Source organism: Delphinus delphis, chromosome 4 (genome assembly GCF_949987515.2).
Source record: "Delphinus delphis chromosome 4, mDelDel1.2, whole genome shotgun sequence".
NCBI classification, from domain to species: Eukaryota; Metazoa; Chordata; class Mammalia; order Artiodactyla; family Delphinidae; genus Delphinus; species Delphinus delphis.
In genome coordinates this window covers 73921925-73939052 of record NC_082686.1, presented here as the reverse complement: position 1 = coordinate 73939052, position 17128 = coordinate 73921925, and the positions used below count along the sequence as shown (strand labels likewise).

The window sequence follows — 17128 nt, the reverse complement described above, 5'->3', positions numbered from 1 at the left end:
CTAAAAAAAAAAAAAAAAAAGAGTCATGTACCACAATGTTCATTGCAGCTCTATTTACAATAGCCAGGACATGGAAGCAACCTAAGTGTCCACTGACAGATGAATGGATAAAGAAGATGTGGCACATATATACAATGGAATATTAGCCATAAAAAGAAACAAAATTGAATTATTTTTAGTGAGGTGGATGGACTTAGATAGAGTCAGTCATACAGAGCGAAGTAAGTCAGAAAGAGAAAAACAAATACTGTACGCTAACACATATATACGGAATCTAAAAAAAGAAAATGGTTCTGAAGAACCTAGGGGCAGGACAGGAATAAAGACGCAGATGTAGAGAATGGACTTGAGGACACGGGGAGGGGGAAGGGTAAGCTGGGATGAAGTGAGAGAGTGGCATGGACATATATACACTACCAAATGTAAAATAGATAGCTAGTGGGAAGCAGCCACATAGCACAGGGAGATCAGCTCGTGCTTTGTGACCACCTAGAGGGGTGGGATAGGGAGGGTGGGAGGGAGACGCAAGAGGGAAGGGGTATGGGGATATATGTATATGTATAGCTGATTCACTTTGTTATAAGGCAGAAACTAACACACCATTGTAAAGCAATTATACTCTAATAAAGATGTTAAAAAATAAAAAAAATATTATGCTGCCAGAAGCCAGGGAACCCCAGGAGCCACCAGAAGCTGGAACAGTCAGGGAAAGACTCTCCCCTACAACCTCTGGAGAGAGAGTGACTCCACCTGGATTTCGGACTTCTGGCTCCTAAAGCTGAGAAAATAAATTCCTGTGGTTTAAGCCATCACGTTTGTGGTTATGTGTTACGGCAGCCCTCGCAGACTCAAATAGTATGTGAGAAAATCCATTTCTAAACTATTTATGCTAAATCCGCAGGTTTTCCACCCCTCCCCCAACCCCACCCAGCATCTCCACTCGCCACTGTCTGAGCTTAGCTTGCCCTTGAGGCCCTCACACCAAGGTCACTGGGGTGTCAGCACATCAGGCAACACCTGCTTGGGGATCAGAAACGGGCTCAGCGATCACTGACAGCTTTTCTCTCTGCTTCCCCACCCCAGGCTCCAGCACCGAAGAGGACAGAAAGCAGATGATCACCCGTGTAGGGCAGGTCAGCTTGCAAAGCCCTTCGCAGCCTGTGAGAAGACAAGGCAAAGGTGAGGAAAACAGGTTCACAGAGGACAGGGACCAATCCAGGTGGGGAGCAGCACCGAGACAGGAGCCTGGCTCTTCTGTGATCCCAAGGCCAGGAAGCTTCATACTCCCCTCTGCTGTTTCACAAAGCTCCAGTCAAGAGATATTTCTTCTTATTAAAAAAAAATAAAAAGGAGGAGGGACTTCCCTGGTGGCGCAGTGGGTAAGACTTTGCACTCCCAATGCAGGGCGCCCAGGTTCGATCCCTTGTCAGGGAACTAGATCCCACACGCATGCCGCAACTAAGAAGCCAGCGAGCTGCAACTAAGGAGCCAGCCTGCCACAACTAAGACCCGGTGCAACCAAATAAATGAATAAATAAATAACATTTTAAAAGGACACAAAGCACAAAACTGCACATTGCAATTGTGTCTGCCTCCCCCAGGATTCAAACCACCACCCTGGCTACTGGGAAAGAATTCTTTCTAGCAAGAGGGTAGGAGGGCAGATGAGGCACAGCAGCCAAGCCCCCGGGCCTGGAGTGGATACGGCGAGGTCCAGCGCTGCACGGCCGAGGGAGGTCAGGAACCAGGGTGTGGCCCGTAGCAGGTATTCAGGCCGCCGGTCATGGGCCACGATGGCCGAGGCGTAGAGGAGGCCAGCCAGGGCCGACAGGAGCCGGGTCCACAGGTAGATGGAGGGAAATGTCCTACCCCGGCACTGGGCAGAGAGAGAAGGGGGCTGGGCTGGGAGGAACACTGCCACCTCCCTCAGCTCCCTTAAAGCTGATTCTAAGACCCAGGCCCCTGGTGATGGAAGAGGTTGGAGGGCAAGCCCTCTGCCCATGGCCAGTCCCCAGAGGTGCCACTTCTGTTGGGCTTCAAGCTGCTTCCAGGAATTCCCTGGCAGTCCAGTGGTTAGGGCTCCTCGCTTCCACTGCAGAGGGCATGGGTTCGATCCCTGGTTGGCGAACTAAGATCCTGCAAGCCGCGCGGCGTGGCCAAAAAAAAACAAAGCTGTTTTCTTTGTCTGGTGAACTCCTATTCATCCCTCAGAACCTGGCTTAAACCCAACTCTGGGAAACCATCCCTTAACACCTCCACCCTAAGGGGAGCAAGTTATTTCCTCTTCAGGGTCCCTCACACCTCTGACATATCCCTCTATTGGGGTGCCTTTCACCCTGATCATGACTTAGCTCCTTACACATCTGTCTGTCCAACAGACAGAGGGCTCCTGAGAGCAGGGCTGAGGTCCTCACCATCTCGGTGCCCTGGAACCCAGCACTGGGCAGGGGCTCGTGAATGTCAGTGGGGAGAGCAGGACGGAGACTGAATTATGGAGAACCAAGGGCCCACTCTTCTCGTCTCGGGGCCACCAACTCTGAACCAGGAGGGACGGGAAAGTCAGGAAAATTAGAGATAACATTCTGGAAATTTTGAAGCCAAGGGGATATTTCTGGAGAATGAGCAATGGAAATACTGGTTTTTAAAAAAGGAAACATGCAATATTTATATGTAAGTATCCTTTACAGGTATAACGTCACTTTATATACACATTAAGTATATATACAAATATTATGTATTTCCAATTATATACAATTACATAGGTATTTAAATTAATACATAAATATAAATTATATTATATATGTATGTATATATATATAACTTAGTTTGCTCATTAGATGACTGTACTTAGAGACATACAGACCTTGGTTAAGGAACGGAAAATATTCAAGAGAAAAAGCATGTTTTAGCCGATTTTCTCCATTTTAATTTAACCCTCAAAAAGATTCCTGGGACTTGCCTGGTGGCGCAGTGGATAAGAATCTGCCTGCCAGTGCAGGGGACATGGGTTTGAGCCCTGGTCTGGGAAGATCCCACATGCCACGGAGCAACTAAGCCCGTGTGCCACAGCTACTGAGCCTGCACTCTAGAGCCCACGAGCCACAACTACTGAGCCCACGTGCCACAACTACTGAAGCCCACGCACCTAGAGCCCGTGCTCCGCCACCACAATGAGAAGCCCGCGCACTGCAACGAAGAGTAGCCCCTGCTCCACGCAACTAGAGAAAGTCCGCGCGCAGCAACAAAGACCCAACACAGCCAAAAATAAATAAATAAAATAAAATAAAATAAAAAAAGATTCCTGGGAATTCCCCGGCGGTCCAGTGGTTGGGTCTCCACGTTTTCACTGCCAAGGGCTTGGGTTCAATCCCTGGTTGGGGAACTAGGATCCCACAAGCCACACAGCACGGCCAAGGAAAGGGGAAGAAAAAGAAATAGATTCCTCAGAAGTGTTACATCTACCTCTGCATCTCTTCCGGTTTTGTTCCCAGGCCTCCCTGTTTCTGGCCTGCCACCCCCTGAGCAGACGGCACGCAGCCGGGGACGGTGGCCCCTGGCCCACTGGCCCCAGAGGTTGCGGGTGGAGTGTCACCCCTTCCCATCAGCCCGTCCCACCTCACACGGCCCAGCAGCACTGCTATGGCGGGAAGACTTTGGGGTCCTCCAGCCCACCCACCCCCATTTTACAGAGGACATTGATGGGCAAAGGGGAAGGTGACTTGCAGAGCCGGGCTAGGCCCTGAGCTGGATGAGGCCAAGCTGGGGGAGCCCTCTGCTCTCACTCCCGTGCCAACCCACGCCCAGCGCCCACTGACTCAGAACTCAAGCTCTTCTCAGGGTCGGTACTAGGGTCTAGAGGGCTCCGCCTGCGGCGCTGAACACACAGCTGTGCTTCAAGCATCACTGCTTGAAGACTGGAACTGGCTTGGTGACTCGAGATGTGGTATGAATTTCTCCAGCACACACAGGCCTGTCTAGCAGGTCAGGACAGACGGCTGGGAGGACGACCTGCCTGGTGGCTTCCCGGCAAATCCGCGCTGGGGACTGGAAGCGGGCTGTGCCTCAGACACTCTTACAGCAGCAATGATTCCCGGTGTTGTCAGCACAATGCTTTACTGATCAGTGCGTGTTTCACACCCTTTGTCCTCAAGGACTTGCTCCTGGAAAAATGGGAACTTTTCCCACCAAAGCCACCCAGCCAGGCTGCTCCTCAGCGCCCCCTGCAGGGGTAAATTAGAAGCAGCTTCTGGGGGATCCAGGGTCCAAGTCCGGGCTGGCTTGGCTTCCCATAGCACTGCAACCCTGCTGGCTTTCTCCCTAACAAGGGAACCCTAGCTCTGGGTTATTCATGGGACCAGAGACACTCAGGGCTGGCAGCCCCTCCGAGATTGCCCAGCTCAGTCCCCTTGCAATCTCCATCTTCTTGCCAAGGGGCCATCAGGTTTGAATGCCTCTAGTGATGAGAAGCCCACTACCTCCTAAAGCAGGAATAACAACACCAGCTGTTCTCAACATGCCAGGCACTGGGGAAAGTGTCTAACCCATGGAATTCTTCCTTTAACCGAATGGGAAGCGGCCCTCCCAGTAACCTCTTGGTTATTGATTCTGGTCTTGGTCCTGTTCTCCGAGACTGCAAAGAACAAGGCTGCTCTTTCTGCCCCAGGATAGCCCTCTGTTTCCTGTATCCATGAGCTTCCTTTTCTCTAGGCCAAATGCAGTGACTCATTAAGAAGTGTCTGCTGGAAGCTACCCTGGGCAGACCCCACGCACCTGGAACACAGTGAGAAATGAAACAGACAAGGGCGCTGCTCTCACACTGCTGATGCTCTGCTGGGGGACCAGGCAGCAACCTGGTAAGTAACTAAAGGAGCTCATTCAGGCTGTGATAAATGCGAGGAAGAAAATTAAGCAGAGGGAGGGACACAGCGGCGGGGCTGGCCTGGGGCTATTTTAGGTGGGATGGTGTTATGGGTTGAATTGTGTCCCCCCAAAAAGATGTTGGAGTCCCAACCGCCAGAGGTAGTGAATGTGGCCTTATCTGGAAAGAGAGTTTTTGCAGATGATCAAGGTAAGCTGAGGTTATTACGGTGGGCTCTAATCCAAGAGGACTGTGTCCTTGTGAAAAGAGGAAAGTCAGACACAGAAACATATGGAGGGAAGCCATGCGACCACACACACACACACACACACACACACACACACAGGGAGAACTCCACACAAATCCTGGGGTTGTGCTGCCACCAGCCAAGGGACTACCAGAAGCTTAGAGAAAGGCCTGGAACGGATCCCTCTCTAGGGCCTTCAGAAAGAGTGTGGCCCTGCTGACACTTTGGTATCGGATCTCTGGCCTCAGGACTTAAAGACAGTATGTTTCTGCTGTTCAGAGTCTGGGATACTTTGTTATGGCAGCAGGAGGAAACTAACACAGGTGGCCAGGGCACTGCAGCTGTTCCTTCAAAGGCCCGCATGTGACACGGCTTCCCAGCCCTGACCACACCCTGGGGGCCCATCCCAGCGGCGGCTGAACTGCGCACAGTGTTCCCCACGCTCCCCTCCCTTGCCCTGGAGACAGCATCTTTGCTGATGAGGCCCTGTGCCCCGGGAGGTTTCAGGCTGCAGCTCCCACGAACGGTCAACTAAGCACCCGCCTCCTCAAATCCTGTTCTCCTGGGATTGCTGTTAAACCACAGTGCTCTTGGGCAAGACTAAATGATGGGCCGTCACATTTCTGGCGTCAGGCCCCGCCAGTTTCACGCGTCAATAATATGGGGCTCTTCAGCAGGCGCTCTCCTGCCTCGGTGGCCTTTCCCGCAGGCGCTCTCCCACCTCGGTGGCCTTTCCCGCAGGCGCTCTCCCGCCTCGGTGGCCTTTCCCGCAGGCGCTCTCCCGTCTCGGTGGCCTTTCCCGCAGGCGCTCTCCTGCCTCGGTGGCCTTTCCCGCACACTCTGCTCTGCCCTGAGTGCCTTCCCTTCGCCTCTGCCTCCTTAGACCCCCACCTGGCCTTCGCTGCCAACCTGGGGCCGCGCCAGCACCCAGTGCCTGGCAGTGTGAACAGTTTTCACCCTCGCTCATTTGAATAATGCAGGAGGCTTCTCCCTTTCTTCCAGAACCCCAAACATTTGATTCTTTCTCAGAGCATTCAAACATCCTGCTTTCCATTTCTGTGTCTTCCTTGGGGAGACTGTGAGCTCCCCAAGGGCAAGCAGGGCATCTCAAGGCACGTCTGTTCCCCCAAGGGACTGGCCATCACATGACTTCCCTAATCCCAGATGCCTGAAAAATACTGCCAACAAGACACTCTCGAATACACAGACCCCAGGAGCTGCATGACCCTGTTCTCTAAAAGCTCAGATCTTCTTGCTCCTTAATGGGGTGCTTATCCATCCAAACTCAGGGGCTCCTTCCGCAGAGCCTGATTTTCATTTGCTACGAGAAATGGAGAGAACACGGTGCCCTCTCCCTGTGAGTCTCAGGACCCTCCGAGGCCTGGGGGCGGCTGCTCGCTGCCCACACACATGTGTATACACGCACACACACCCACGTACACACCCACACGCGCACATGTGAACGGAGCACCACCTCTCCACCCCGGTGACCTGGAGCTGGGAGGATGCTCCCAGATGCCCTAAGACCTGCCAGGGTGACCCACAGTCCCGGCCCCAGACTCACGATTCTGGAGAGTGAGGGGATCCGGGAAGCCCAGGCGCCCAAGGCTGCGATGCCGCCCAGCAGGAAGCCAAGGATTTCAGTATTGTCCTGCGGGAACAGTGATACACTCAGCACCCTGAGGATATGCCCATGCACCCCAGGCCCGTCCTTTTCTGCTTTTAGGAGGTTCTTCCCAACAAGGCCTAACCCTGACGCCCACCCCCAGGGCATTTGTTGGAACTAGGAGAAGGGGAGGGGCCCGCATTGCCCCCCCCGCCCCCCGCCGTCAGGTCCCCCTGAGCAGGCTCGACCTCACCTGTACTAGGCTTCCCAGCAGCCTCCGCTGCGGCCCTCGGATGGGGCCTGAAGCCTTCGGGACAGCGGCCCACAGAGCCCAGCCTGGGCCCAGGCTCAGCGGCAGGACCAGGGCAAATATGCTGGCCCTGAGCTGCCGCCTCCTCTTTCTCTCCCGGGAGCCCCGACCTGCAACAGACACCAAGGTCCCACAGGGCTCCCGGGATCTGGAACTCGACAGACAGCTGCGTGGGAAGAACTGGTGTCGACCCCAGACCCGAGGCCAGGATGGGCTCCCACACTGTTCCACAGGCCAGCCCCTCACCCCCCTTCAAGGGCCTGTGGTTGGGTCTTCCCCCCTTCCCCTTATCCCCCCACCCCCCCATGACTGGCACTCTTCCCCATCCTCAGCCTCTCATAGTGTTTTATGTTTCAAGGCAGGGCAACGTGATCCTTTTTCATACGCATCTGCACGCACACAGAGTCGCCCGTCCTAGACTGGAGGCCGCTGAAGGCAGGCACTGTGCCCGGCCAGTTCTAGAATCTGCACAGAGTCCGGCACGGAGTGGAACCGGCACAAGCTTGGTGGATGTATTATAAGTGGGCACACTGGTGCCAAGGCACCAAAGCTGTGAGTAGGATAAGCATCGTCTTTGAAAGTCTCCTTGAAATGGAAGACAGATCCGCCTCTGAACAATTCCAAAAAGAACATTCCTCCTCTGGGCAGCCTCGAGCAGCTGAGAGCATCTTACATCACCCCGGATGCAAACATTTCCCTTTGGGACAAGGGTCCGAGCACACTGCTGCCCCTTCTCAGGGAAGTCCCAGTCCCACATACTTAAGGCTACTCGTCCCATCTCAGTCACTGCCAGCGCCCGCTCGGGCTGAGGCAGCCCAGGTGGTTCGCTTGGAGCCCCTGGACTTGCACACTGAGTATCACTGTCCACCCCCAAAGCCCCGCCCCCTCCCCTTCCTGACCTCTGCCCATGCTGCCCTTTCACCTGGAATGCCCTTCCTTGCGGTCCCAGTTCCGACGTCACATCCTTCTCTGACACCTGCAGCCCCTCCCCTCCTCTGGTTGCCCATTGTGAGCCCACACCCCCTTACTAGCAGCGCTAACTAACTTTTAGGCCCCTGACTCCCCGCTCTGGGTGAAACCAGGGAGCTCGCCCATTCGTCTGTGCTTGGCAGGGTCCAGGCTCGGGTGTGACAGGGAGAGGCACTCAGCACACTGATGGATGAACTGAGTGGATGGGTGAAGACAGCAACAGATGGCGGCACACTTACCTGAACTGGACTTGACTTTGGAGCTGCAGACTGGGAAGAGAATGGACACAAAGCTCACCAGGTCAACAGCTGCTAGGTAGACACCAGTGAAGACCTGGGAGCAAAGGAAAGAGGGTCTTGGTGTTCAAACACCTTTCAGCAACTGTAGCACCGCTCATTCTGGCTCTCCTCTACCACGTGTGTTCCACTGATGTAGGGCTTCCAGGGACACCTCCAACCCCAGGAAAGGTTGGTTATCACCTCCATTTGACTAACGAGGAGATGGGGTGCTTAAGTAACCAATCCCATTATGCAGATGCCCATCAGAGAGATGGGATAAGAACTCAGCCCGCCCCACTTTCCACTGGACAGCATGGTCTCTGCTGTGCAACTTTGGTCCAGCCACTGAACTTCCCTGGGCCTCGGTTTCCTCATCTAGAAAGCAGGGATAATAACAGTGCCTCCCTCCTTGTTAAGGAGATTGTATGGGCCGATACATGGGAAGTTGCTTAGGCCAGCGACTGGACGAAAGTAAAATGCACCCACCCATACATGCTCTAGCTACTGACAGTACAGTTGGCACTTGAACAACTCAGGGGTTGGGGCACCGACTCCTCTGCAGTGGAAATTCCAAGTATAACTTTACAGTCAGCCCTTTGTATCCGAGCTTCTGCATCCATGGTTCAACCAACTGTGGATCCTGTAGTGCCGTAGTGTGTATTTATTGAAAAAAAATCCATGTATAAGTGGACACACACAGTTCAAAGCCATGTTGTTCAAGGGGCCACTGTACTTAGTGCTCAAGAGCATGCGATCTGGGGTTTGAATCCTGACTCTGTACTTACAAGAGGGTGACTTTAGCAAGGTTATTTAACCTCGCTATGCCTCAGTTTCCACATGTATAAAACAGGGATGATGAGAGCACCCACGTCATAGGTCGATTTGAGGATTAAATGAGTTAATACATGAAAAGCCCTTCATGTCAAGTACATAGTTAAGTATTTAATAAATATCAGCTATTATTATTGGACTTGAGCTAGGCCTCATTATAGTCTATCAGCTAATGACAACGGGCTCCCAGAAGGAAAGGTGATTTGTTTCTGATAGAACGCTGCTCACAGCAGGGTCTAGAACTCTCCAAATCTGTGTCCAACCACTAGGCTCCCCTCCTTCACATCTACCTGGATGGCAAAAGGCCAGGACCAGCCCCCTGAAGTGGGACCCATAGGTCCTCCTTGGGATATGTGTTTTGGGATAAGCCCCTTCTACACAGATTTGTTTGAGGGTCTAGACTTTGGAAAAACTTGAAACTGCTTCTCAGTTGCTCCAAAGCCCACATCACCACCTGGGAAAGGATTCAGACACCCCTGCCTGAGCTGCGGCTGGGCCCTGGGCTCTAAAACCAGTAACAGCAACAATCCCTATTTACTGGATATCTACTGTGCGTCAGCTGGTGTTTTAAGTGATGGGGATATGGTAGCGAATAAAAATTTTTGCCCTTATGGAGCTGACATTCTAGTAGGGGTTAACATACAATAAGCCATAAACATGATGAATAAGTGAAGTCGATGGTATATTAGGGAAAACTAGAGCAAGATGAGGTTGTCTGGAGCACCTGTGGTAGAGGCAGGGCACACTTTTAAACGGGTGATCAGGGAGGCCTTATTGAGAAGGAGATATCTGAGCAAAGACTTAAAGGAGGTGAGCAGTGAGCCACGTGGGTATTGGAGGAGCAGGAAGGCCAGCAGGGGCACAAGCCCTGAGGTGAAACTGCCTCGCATGGGGAAGGAACGAGACAGAAACCACTGTCACCTGTAGGCCCAACACACCTGGATGGTGAGCTGTTTGGCCAGAATCGCCCCGATGGTGTCACACAGGCTGGTCAGGAGGCAGCAGGCAGCACACAGCGCCGACTGGTCCCGTCCGGATTTCTTCCCACATCTCAGATAGAGAAGCCTGCGGGGACAGACAGGCGTGTGGGCAGAACACAGAGACGTGAGTTTGGGTTCCAAAAGCAGGTGTCTGAAAAGGGCAATTGTGACTTTAGGTCCCTCAGAATCACTTTCTTCCCGATATTCAGCAGGTGGTTTTGACCTTAGTTTACAGGTGGTTAAAGAAAGGATGGAAAACCTCCGAGCCTCTGACCAACAAGCCCATGGCCGGAGGCAGACCTCGTGAAAGGATGAAAGAAATTCCTCCTACAAATCTGGCTGCCTCAAGTTCGTGACCCACCACTCAGTGCTGACAAATGAGCTGTCAGCTGTTATGTTTTGAAAGGCAACAGGAGGGTTATAAAAGTAACCCAATCATTGCAGTTTAACTGCAGAGCAGAGTTAATTGCCTGGATTAAAAAGGCAACTCGCTTCTTTGAAATTAAAATGCAATCCTTCTAATCCATCTGTGCAGTGAAATGGCCTGGCTTCTGCCAGCTGCATCCAAACTGATTTCATTTTGGGCGCATGTTCCTCACACACCGGGGGAGACTCCGCTAAGCTGTGATGGCACTCTGGGCTGACCTCCCCCTAGGGGCCCCACTGCTGGCTTCTCTCCCTTACTGCCCGCTTTCCACCCCCAGGAACAAGCGCAGGAAGGCAGGACAGACTGGAAGGGGCCAGATGTCTGTCAGCATCATTGATCGGAGCTTGGAAATACTTTATCCTAGATGTTTCCCTGCTCCATTTCTATGGAGAAACTGAGGCACGATTGCAGCTCTGGTTTCACTTCATTTAACCACAGGGTGGTACTCACTCTACATCATTAGGACCATATGGCTGGTTCTGGGCTCAGCCCTTGGGACTAATGAATGAGGACAGAAGGCCATTGGGCTCCCAAACATTCTCCGACCAGCCAGCCGAAGCCCAAAGCTCACAGTAGGAATACCAACTGTTAATTTGGGTCCTGAAACTGTTTCAAGGCCCAGGAGTGAAAATTCCTACATTAGAGGCTCTCTGAGTTGGACCCAAATTAGAAATAATTCATTTAGGGCTTCCCTGGTGGCGCAGTGGTTAAGAATCCGCCTGCCAATGCAGGGGACACGGGCTCGAGCCCTGGTCCGGGAAGTTCCCACATGCCGCGGAGCAACTAAGCCCGTGCGCCACAACTACTGAGCCAGCGCTCTAGAGCCCGTGAGTCACAACTACTGAGCCCATGTGCCACAAATACTGAGGCTTGCGCGCCTGGAGTCCGTGCTCTGCAACAAGAGAAGCCACCGCCATGAGAAGCCCGCGCACCACAACAACGAAGAGTAGCCCCCGCTCACCACAACCAGAGAAAGCCCGTGCGCGGCAACCAAGACCCAACACAGCCAAGAAAATAAAACAAATAAATAAATAAATAAATTGATTTAAAAAAAGAAATAATTCATTTCAGCCCTCCCATTTGAGAAAGGAGAACACTGAGGCCTATGGTGAAAGGTGAGTTAACGGCAGGCCTCTGCTTCACGTGTGGCGGCTCTGCGTGTGCCCTGCGGCTCTCCGGCCACTTCCCCAGCTCTTAGGGGTCAGGGATCCCGGGCTGACTCTGACCCAGTCCCCACACAGCTGAGGCAAGGCGAAAAGGCAGAGGCTGTGCTCTCAGCCTGGCCACTGGGCATTCTCAAGGGAGCTCCTTAACCTCTCCAAGCCTTAGTTCCTGGAGGGTAAGACGTCTAATAATACTGGCTTTAGAGGGTGGCGGTGAGGGACAAGTGAGATAATGCACATAAAGTGCCTTGTTAGTTCCCATCCTCTGATCTGGGTAGTTTACCTCACAAGCCTGCCCCTTTCTAGTAGGTTCTGGGATTTCGGTTCTCCCTATTTACTCAGGCAAGTTAGTTAACCTCTCAGCAGCTCAGGCTTCTCATCTAAGCGGGGTCAATGACAGTCCCTACCCCATGGGGCTGTGGCAGGGATCAGTGAGTTAACGCAGCACTAGGCCCTCAGTAACTGTTCTAAGCGTCTTCTTATTCATATTCCAGGGACTGGGCCCTGGGGCTGCAGAATCTCTCCACCAGCGTCAAATGCCTGAGGGGAACGGGATAGCCTGTCAAAGGAGAGCCGGTGTCAGCCTCCCTCAGGGGTGGTCCTTCTCCCCTGCCAGGGAATACGTGGGTGGCACCATCCTCCAGAGCTTGGGACAGGGTGGCAGAAGATCTGGAGACCATCTTTAGCCAGACTTCACCCTTAGAACCCAGGTTATGGGGACCACTTGGCCAAAACACTCCAGGTGTCGGACAGACCAGGGCAAAGTCTGTGGCCAGAGTCGGATACTAGCCTCCCCTCTTCTCAGCTAAGAGGGCCAGTAAATTGAGGCCAGAAACATCGAGGGACTTGTCCAAGGCCCTTGCCCTCCGCCAAGGGTTGATGGCAGTGTTGGAGCAACAATAATGCTGTTTAATGAGCACTTAGTAAGAGCTTTACCAGTACTATTTGATCCTCCCAGCCGTCCTATGTGCTATCATGCCCATTTACGTGAGTAAAACGGGCCCCAGGGATCTTATAGCTCGCCCAGCTCACACGGCCAGTAAACGGGGAAAGGCTGACACTAGAACCCAGGACTGGCTGCTTCCAGTCCACGGCCCCGTCCACTGCACCACCCAGCCTCCTCCTGCTGGCTCCCAGCCCAGTCTCCTGTGCGTGGAATCCGGAAAGAAGTATCTGATTTCAGTCTACAGCAAAATGTTCCTCTCGATCCTGCAATTGTGCTGCCTCCTGCATCCTCCCTTTCTGCCCCCTTCCCTCTAGGTTTCCAAGCGCGAGTTGGCAGGGGGCAGCGCCCCATTTCCCCCCGCGGCCGCCCCGGTCCCCGCCCTGGCGCCGCCCGGTCCCAGTCCCCATTACAGCGCGTGGACGGCGATCCAGCAGGAGAAGGCGCAGATCCACAGGCCGAAGGAGATGCAGACACGGTGGCGGGCGAAGCAGTGGTCCAGGTAGTCCCAGTCCCAGAGCGCGGGCGCAGGGCTGGGCGCCTCCCCCATGGCTGTATCAGCTCCGCCTGGCCCGGTGCCCGCGCCTCCGCCTGGCCGGGGACCCGCGCGCAGCCTCCCCCCGCTGCCCGCCGCCCCGGGCGCTGCCTCCCCGCGCGTCTCCTCCGGTTCTGTTCCTTCGCGGCGGCCCCAGCCGAGCGCGCCGACCGCAGGCCGGAGATGGGCGCGCCCAGATCCGCGCTTCAGGGGGCGGGCGGCGGCGGTCAAGACTCGAGGGAAAAGTTTCCGGGAACGCGCGGCTCCCCACCCCTCGCGCTATTGTCGGGGGTCGGCGGGCGGGAGGCCGCCCCCCAGTGGCGGAAGCCGGGAGCAGCCTCTGCACAAAGGCTGCGCCCCACGCCCCCCAGACAGCGGCAGCACGGCTCCCGCGGACCCCTTCGCTGCCACGCACCCCCAAACCCGGCGGCCAGAGCGGAATACAGTGACCTGCCGGCGCACTGTGAGGCACCTCGTCCGTTCATTAACCCACCATGTTTCCTGAGTCAAACAATACATACTTGGCGCCTGGGGAGCTTGCTTGGGCGCTGGGGATCCCGCGAGGAGTGGGGCTTGGTCCAGATCGTTAAAATGGCACAATACAAAGGGTGCTGTGGGAGGCCAAGAAGGAGGAATCAAACGCGCCCCTCTGCATCCTCCCTCACTCTTTTCTGAGGCTGGAGCTGCACCCTGTGTCCCTGTTCCGTTGCCCAAGCGGGGCTCTGGAGGCGAAGTCCTCTTACCCCGCGACCCCCGCAGCCAGGGAGCCCCGTGATTTTTGCAATCTGTCCCCTCCCATCCAGCCACACTGCCGTCAGTTCAAGTACACAGGGCTATTGTTCTTGAAAACAAACTATTATTATGATTTAAAATTTTCATTGTTGATTTTAATAACTTTTCTTAAAGGACATGACTATATCATTTCTTTTTTTTATTTTTAAAAATAGCTTTACTGAGGTCCCATTCATATATCATAAAATTCACCCATTTAAAGTGTACAATTCAGTGGTTTTTAATATATCCACAGAGCTGTGCAACCACCACCGTTATCTAATTTTAGAACATTTTCATTACCTGCCAAAAAACCTAGTGCCTACTAGCAGTTACTCTCCACCCCTCTCAAGCACTCCCAGCCCTAGGCAACCACACATCTACCTCTGTCTCTATGGAGCTGCCTATGCTGGACATTCCTTATAAATGGAATTATCCAATAGTGACCTTTTTGTGACTGACTTCTTTCACTTAGCATAATGTTTTTAAGCGTCATCCATGTTGTAGCATGTATCCGTATGTTATTTCTTTTTATGGCTGAAAAATAATCCATTGTATGGTTGTACCAGATTTATTTATCTTTTCATCAGTTGATGGACATTTGGGTTGTTTCCACTTTTTGGCTGTTATGAATAATGCGCTGTGAACATTTGTCTACAAGTTTTTGTGTGGACATAGGTTTTCAGTCCTCTTGGTCACATACCTAGGAGTAGAATTGCTGGGTCCCATGGTAACTCTGTGTTTCAAGTTTCGAGGAACTACTGGACTGTTTTCCAAAGTGGCTACACTATTTTATTGGTTCATTCATTTTAAAAAAGTTATGACCACACACGGGAGAAATAAAACACTATCTGTCAGGCATTGTGCTAGGAGTGGGGGACACATTGTTGAGAAAAACAGATGTTTTTCTACCTCAGTGGAATTTACAGTCCAGTAGAAAAGAGAGAGATATTAAACAGGCAATCGAGCAAAAAAAGATAAAATTAAAATATGTTATTAAGCAAAAGGGGCCAAAATTCAAATAGTAACATGATTAAGATGAATTGATATAAAATTCATGCCAACTAAGACAAGATTAAAGGGTTAAATTAAAAATATATGTAACCCAAGTTTCTCATAGTGTATAAACAAAAAATGCTCCTAGTCTGAAACCTCTGCCTTCTGATTCTTTTTTTTTTCTTCTTCATCTTTTTTTTTCTTCTTTGTTTTTGCCTTCTTGTTCTTTTCGGGCTCTTCCAGTGTTTGTTCTCTGTGCTTACAAATGGTCATCTCTACCTTGCTCTCCTGTGGGTGCTGACCAGTGACTGCCTAGATCCTGGGTTCCTCTAGTGATGCTGTCTACTTACTGCTCCCAAAGGCAGATCTATCCAAAGATAATCTATTCCACTAATTATCTCACTGAAGTGAGGACACAGCCCACAGTTTTGTGTCACTCTCTCACCAGGCCCTAAGGTTGCCTTATGCTCAGTTTTGTTTTGACTTGAAGATACCACTATTTAATTTGATTCAATCTTTGTTACGGTTTCCTTCTCTCTCAGGCTCAGCATAGACCCTGGGGAGGTGGGCCTAATTTAAAAGTTGCGGGGACTTCCCTGGCTGTCCAGTGGTTAAGGCCCCGTGCTTCCAATGCTGGGGGCACGGGTTCGATCCCTGGTCAGGGAACTGAGATCCCACAAGCTGCATGGTGTGGCCAAAAAATAAAAATAAAAAATAAAAGTTGCTTCAGGGAATTCCCTGGTGGTCCAGTGGTTAGAACTCGGCGCCTTCACTGCCGTGGCCCCGGTTCGATCCCTGGTCGGGGAACTAAGAACCCTGCTTGGCCAATCCTCCTCACCCACCTTGGACCAGGTTTACACACATTAACGTCTTTTTCTTAAATTAGTAGTTAATTCTCCACCTTTTCTGTGACTCCTCTGAGAATCTGAAGAAAACCTCATCCCTGAAAAATACGAACTTGTGTGCACACCCACACACAGTTTCTCGTATAATCTTAAGGAATTTATGGAACGCCTGAAATTCAACTATGGATTCCATAGCAGAATAGACCCAGACTAAAAATCCCTAGTTTAAGGGTTTAAGTCCTACAGGTACCCTGCCTGAGCAGTTGAGGCAGTGTGGCCCACAGATTGTCGGTATCAGAATCACTCTGGCTGCCTGTCAAAAAGCAGACCTACTAACTGCAACTCCCTGGGCATGTGTCCTTGGAATCTGCATGGATTAGTTTCCTGGAGTTGCTGAAACAAATCACCACAAATGCAGTGGTTTAAAGAAACAAAAATGTATTCCCTCAGTTCTGGAGGCCAAAAGTCTGAAATCAGTTTTCACTGGACCAAAATCAAGGTGTTGGCTGGGCTGCCTCTCCATGGCAGCTCTGGGGGAGAAGCTGTTTCTTGTCCTGCCTCTTCCAGCTTCTGGTGGTTGCCAGCGTTCCTTGCCTTATGGCTGCATTCCTCTGATCAGTCTCTGCCTCCTGCCTCCGTGGCTATAGTGCCTTCTCCTCTTCTGTGTGTTAAATCTCCCTCTGCCTTTCTCTTATAAAGACACTGTGATTGCATTTGTGGCCTACTCAGGTAATCCACGATAATCTTCTTGTCTCAAGTTCTTTAACTTAATCACGTCTGCAAAGACCCATTTTCCACATAAGGTAACATTTACAGGTTCCAAGGATTAGGACTTGAAATCTTTGGGGACCATTATTTAGTCAACTACACTGCTTTGCACAAGCTTCTTAGGAGATTCTTTTTTTTTTAAAATTTGTTTATTTTTGGCTGCGTTGGGTCTTCATTGCTGCATGCAGGCTTTCTCTAGTTGTGGCGAGCGGCGGCTACTCCTCGTGGCAGCGTGCGGGCTTCTTATTGCAGTGGCTTCTCTTGTTGCGGAGCACAGGCTCTAGGTGCGCGGGCTTCAGTAGTTGTGGCATGCGGGCTCAGGAGTTGTGGCTCGCGGGCTCTAGGGCGTAGGCTCAGTAGTTGTGGTGCACGGGCTTAGTTGCTCCACGGCATGTGGGATCTTCCCGGACCAGGGCTCGAACCCATGTCCCCTACATTAGCAGGCAGATTCTTAACCACTGTGCCACCACGGAAGTCTCTTCTTAGGAGATTCTTATGAGACACACTAGGTTATGAGATGGCCCTCAGTGGAGCTGGAGAAGCTGCGGGGAGCTGTTCCCAGTCTCTGGATATCTTGGCTCATTGGATGATGCAGTGGGAA

General features: G+C 52.1%; 1 protein-coding gene across 6 annotated transcripts in view; it reads right to left on the bottom strand.

Annotated features, from left to right (window-relative positions):
- Positions 1 to 13323, bottom strand: part of TMEM44 (transmembrane protein 44) — a 35563-nt gene extending 22240 nt beyond the window's left edge. For 5 of the 6 annotated variants that reach the window (XM_060009943.1, XM_060009944.1, XM_060009938.1 and 2 more), the window contains exons 1-6: positions 13026 to 13323; positions 10038 to 10164; positions 8230 to 8323; positions 6965 to 7131; positions 6670 to 6756; positions 1706 to 1876 (exon numbers count right to left, since the gene is read on the bottom strand). In XM_060009943.1, the coding sequence (XP_059865926.1) occupies positions 1706 to 1876; positions 6670 to 6756; positions 6965 to 7131; positions 8230 to 8323; positions 10038 to 10164; positions 13026 to 13162 (783 nt within the window). In that variant the 5' untranslated portion in view covers positions 13163 to 13323. The remainder of the gene's footprint in view (positions 1 to 1705; positions 1877 to 6669; positions 6757 to 6964; positions 7132 to 8229; positions 8324 to 10037; positions 10165 to 13025) is intronic. The other variant, XM_060009945.1, reaches the window with a different exon arrangement.
- Between the last annotated feature and the right edge of the window lie 3805 nt (positions 13324 to 17128).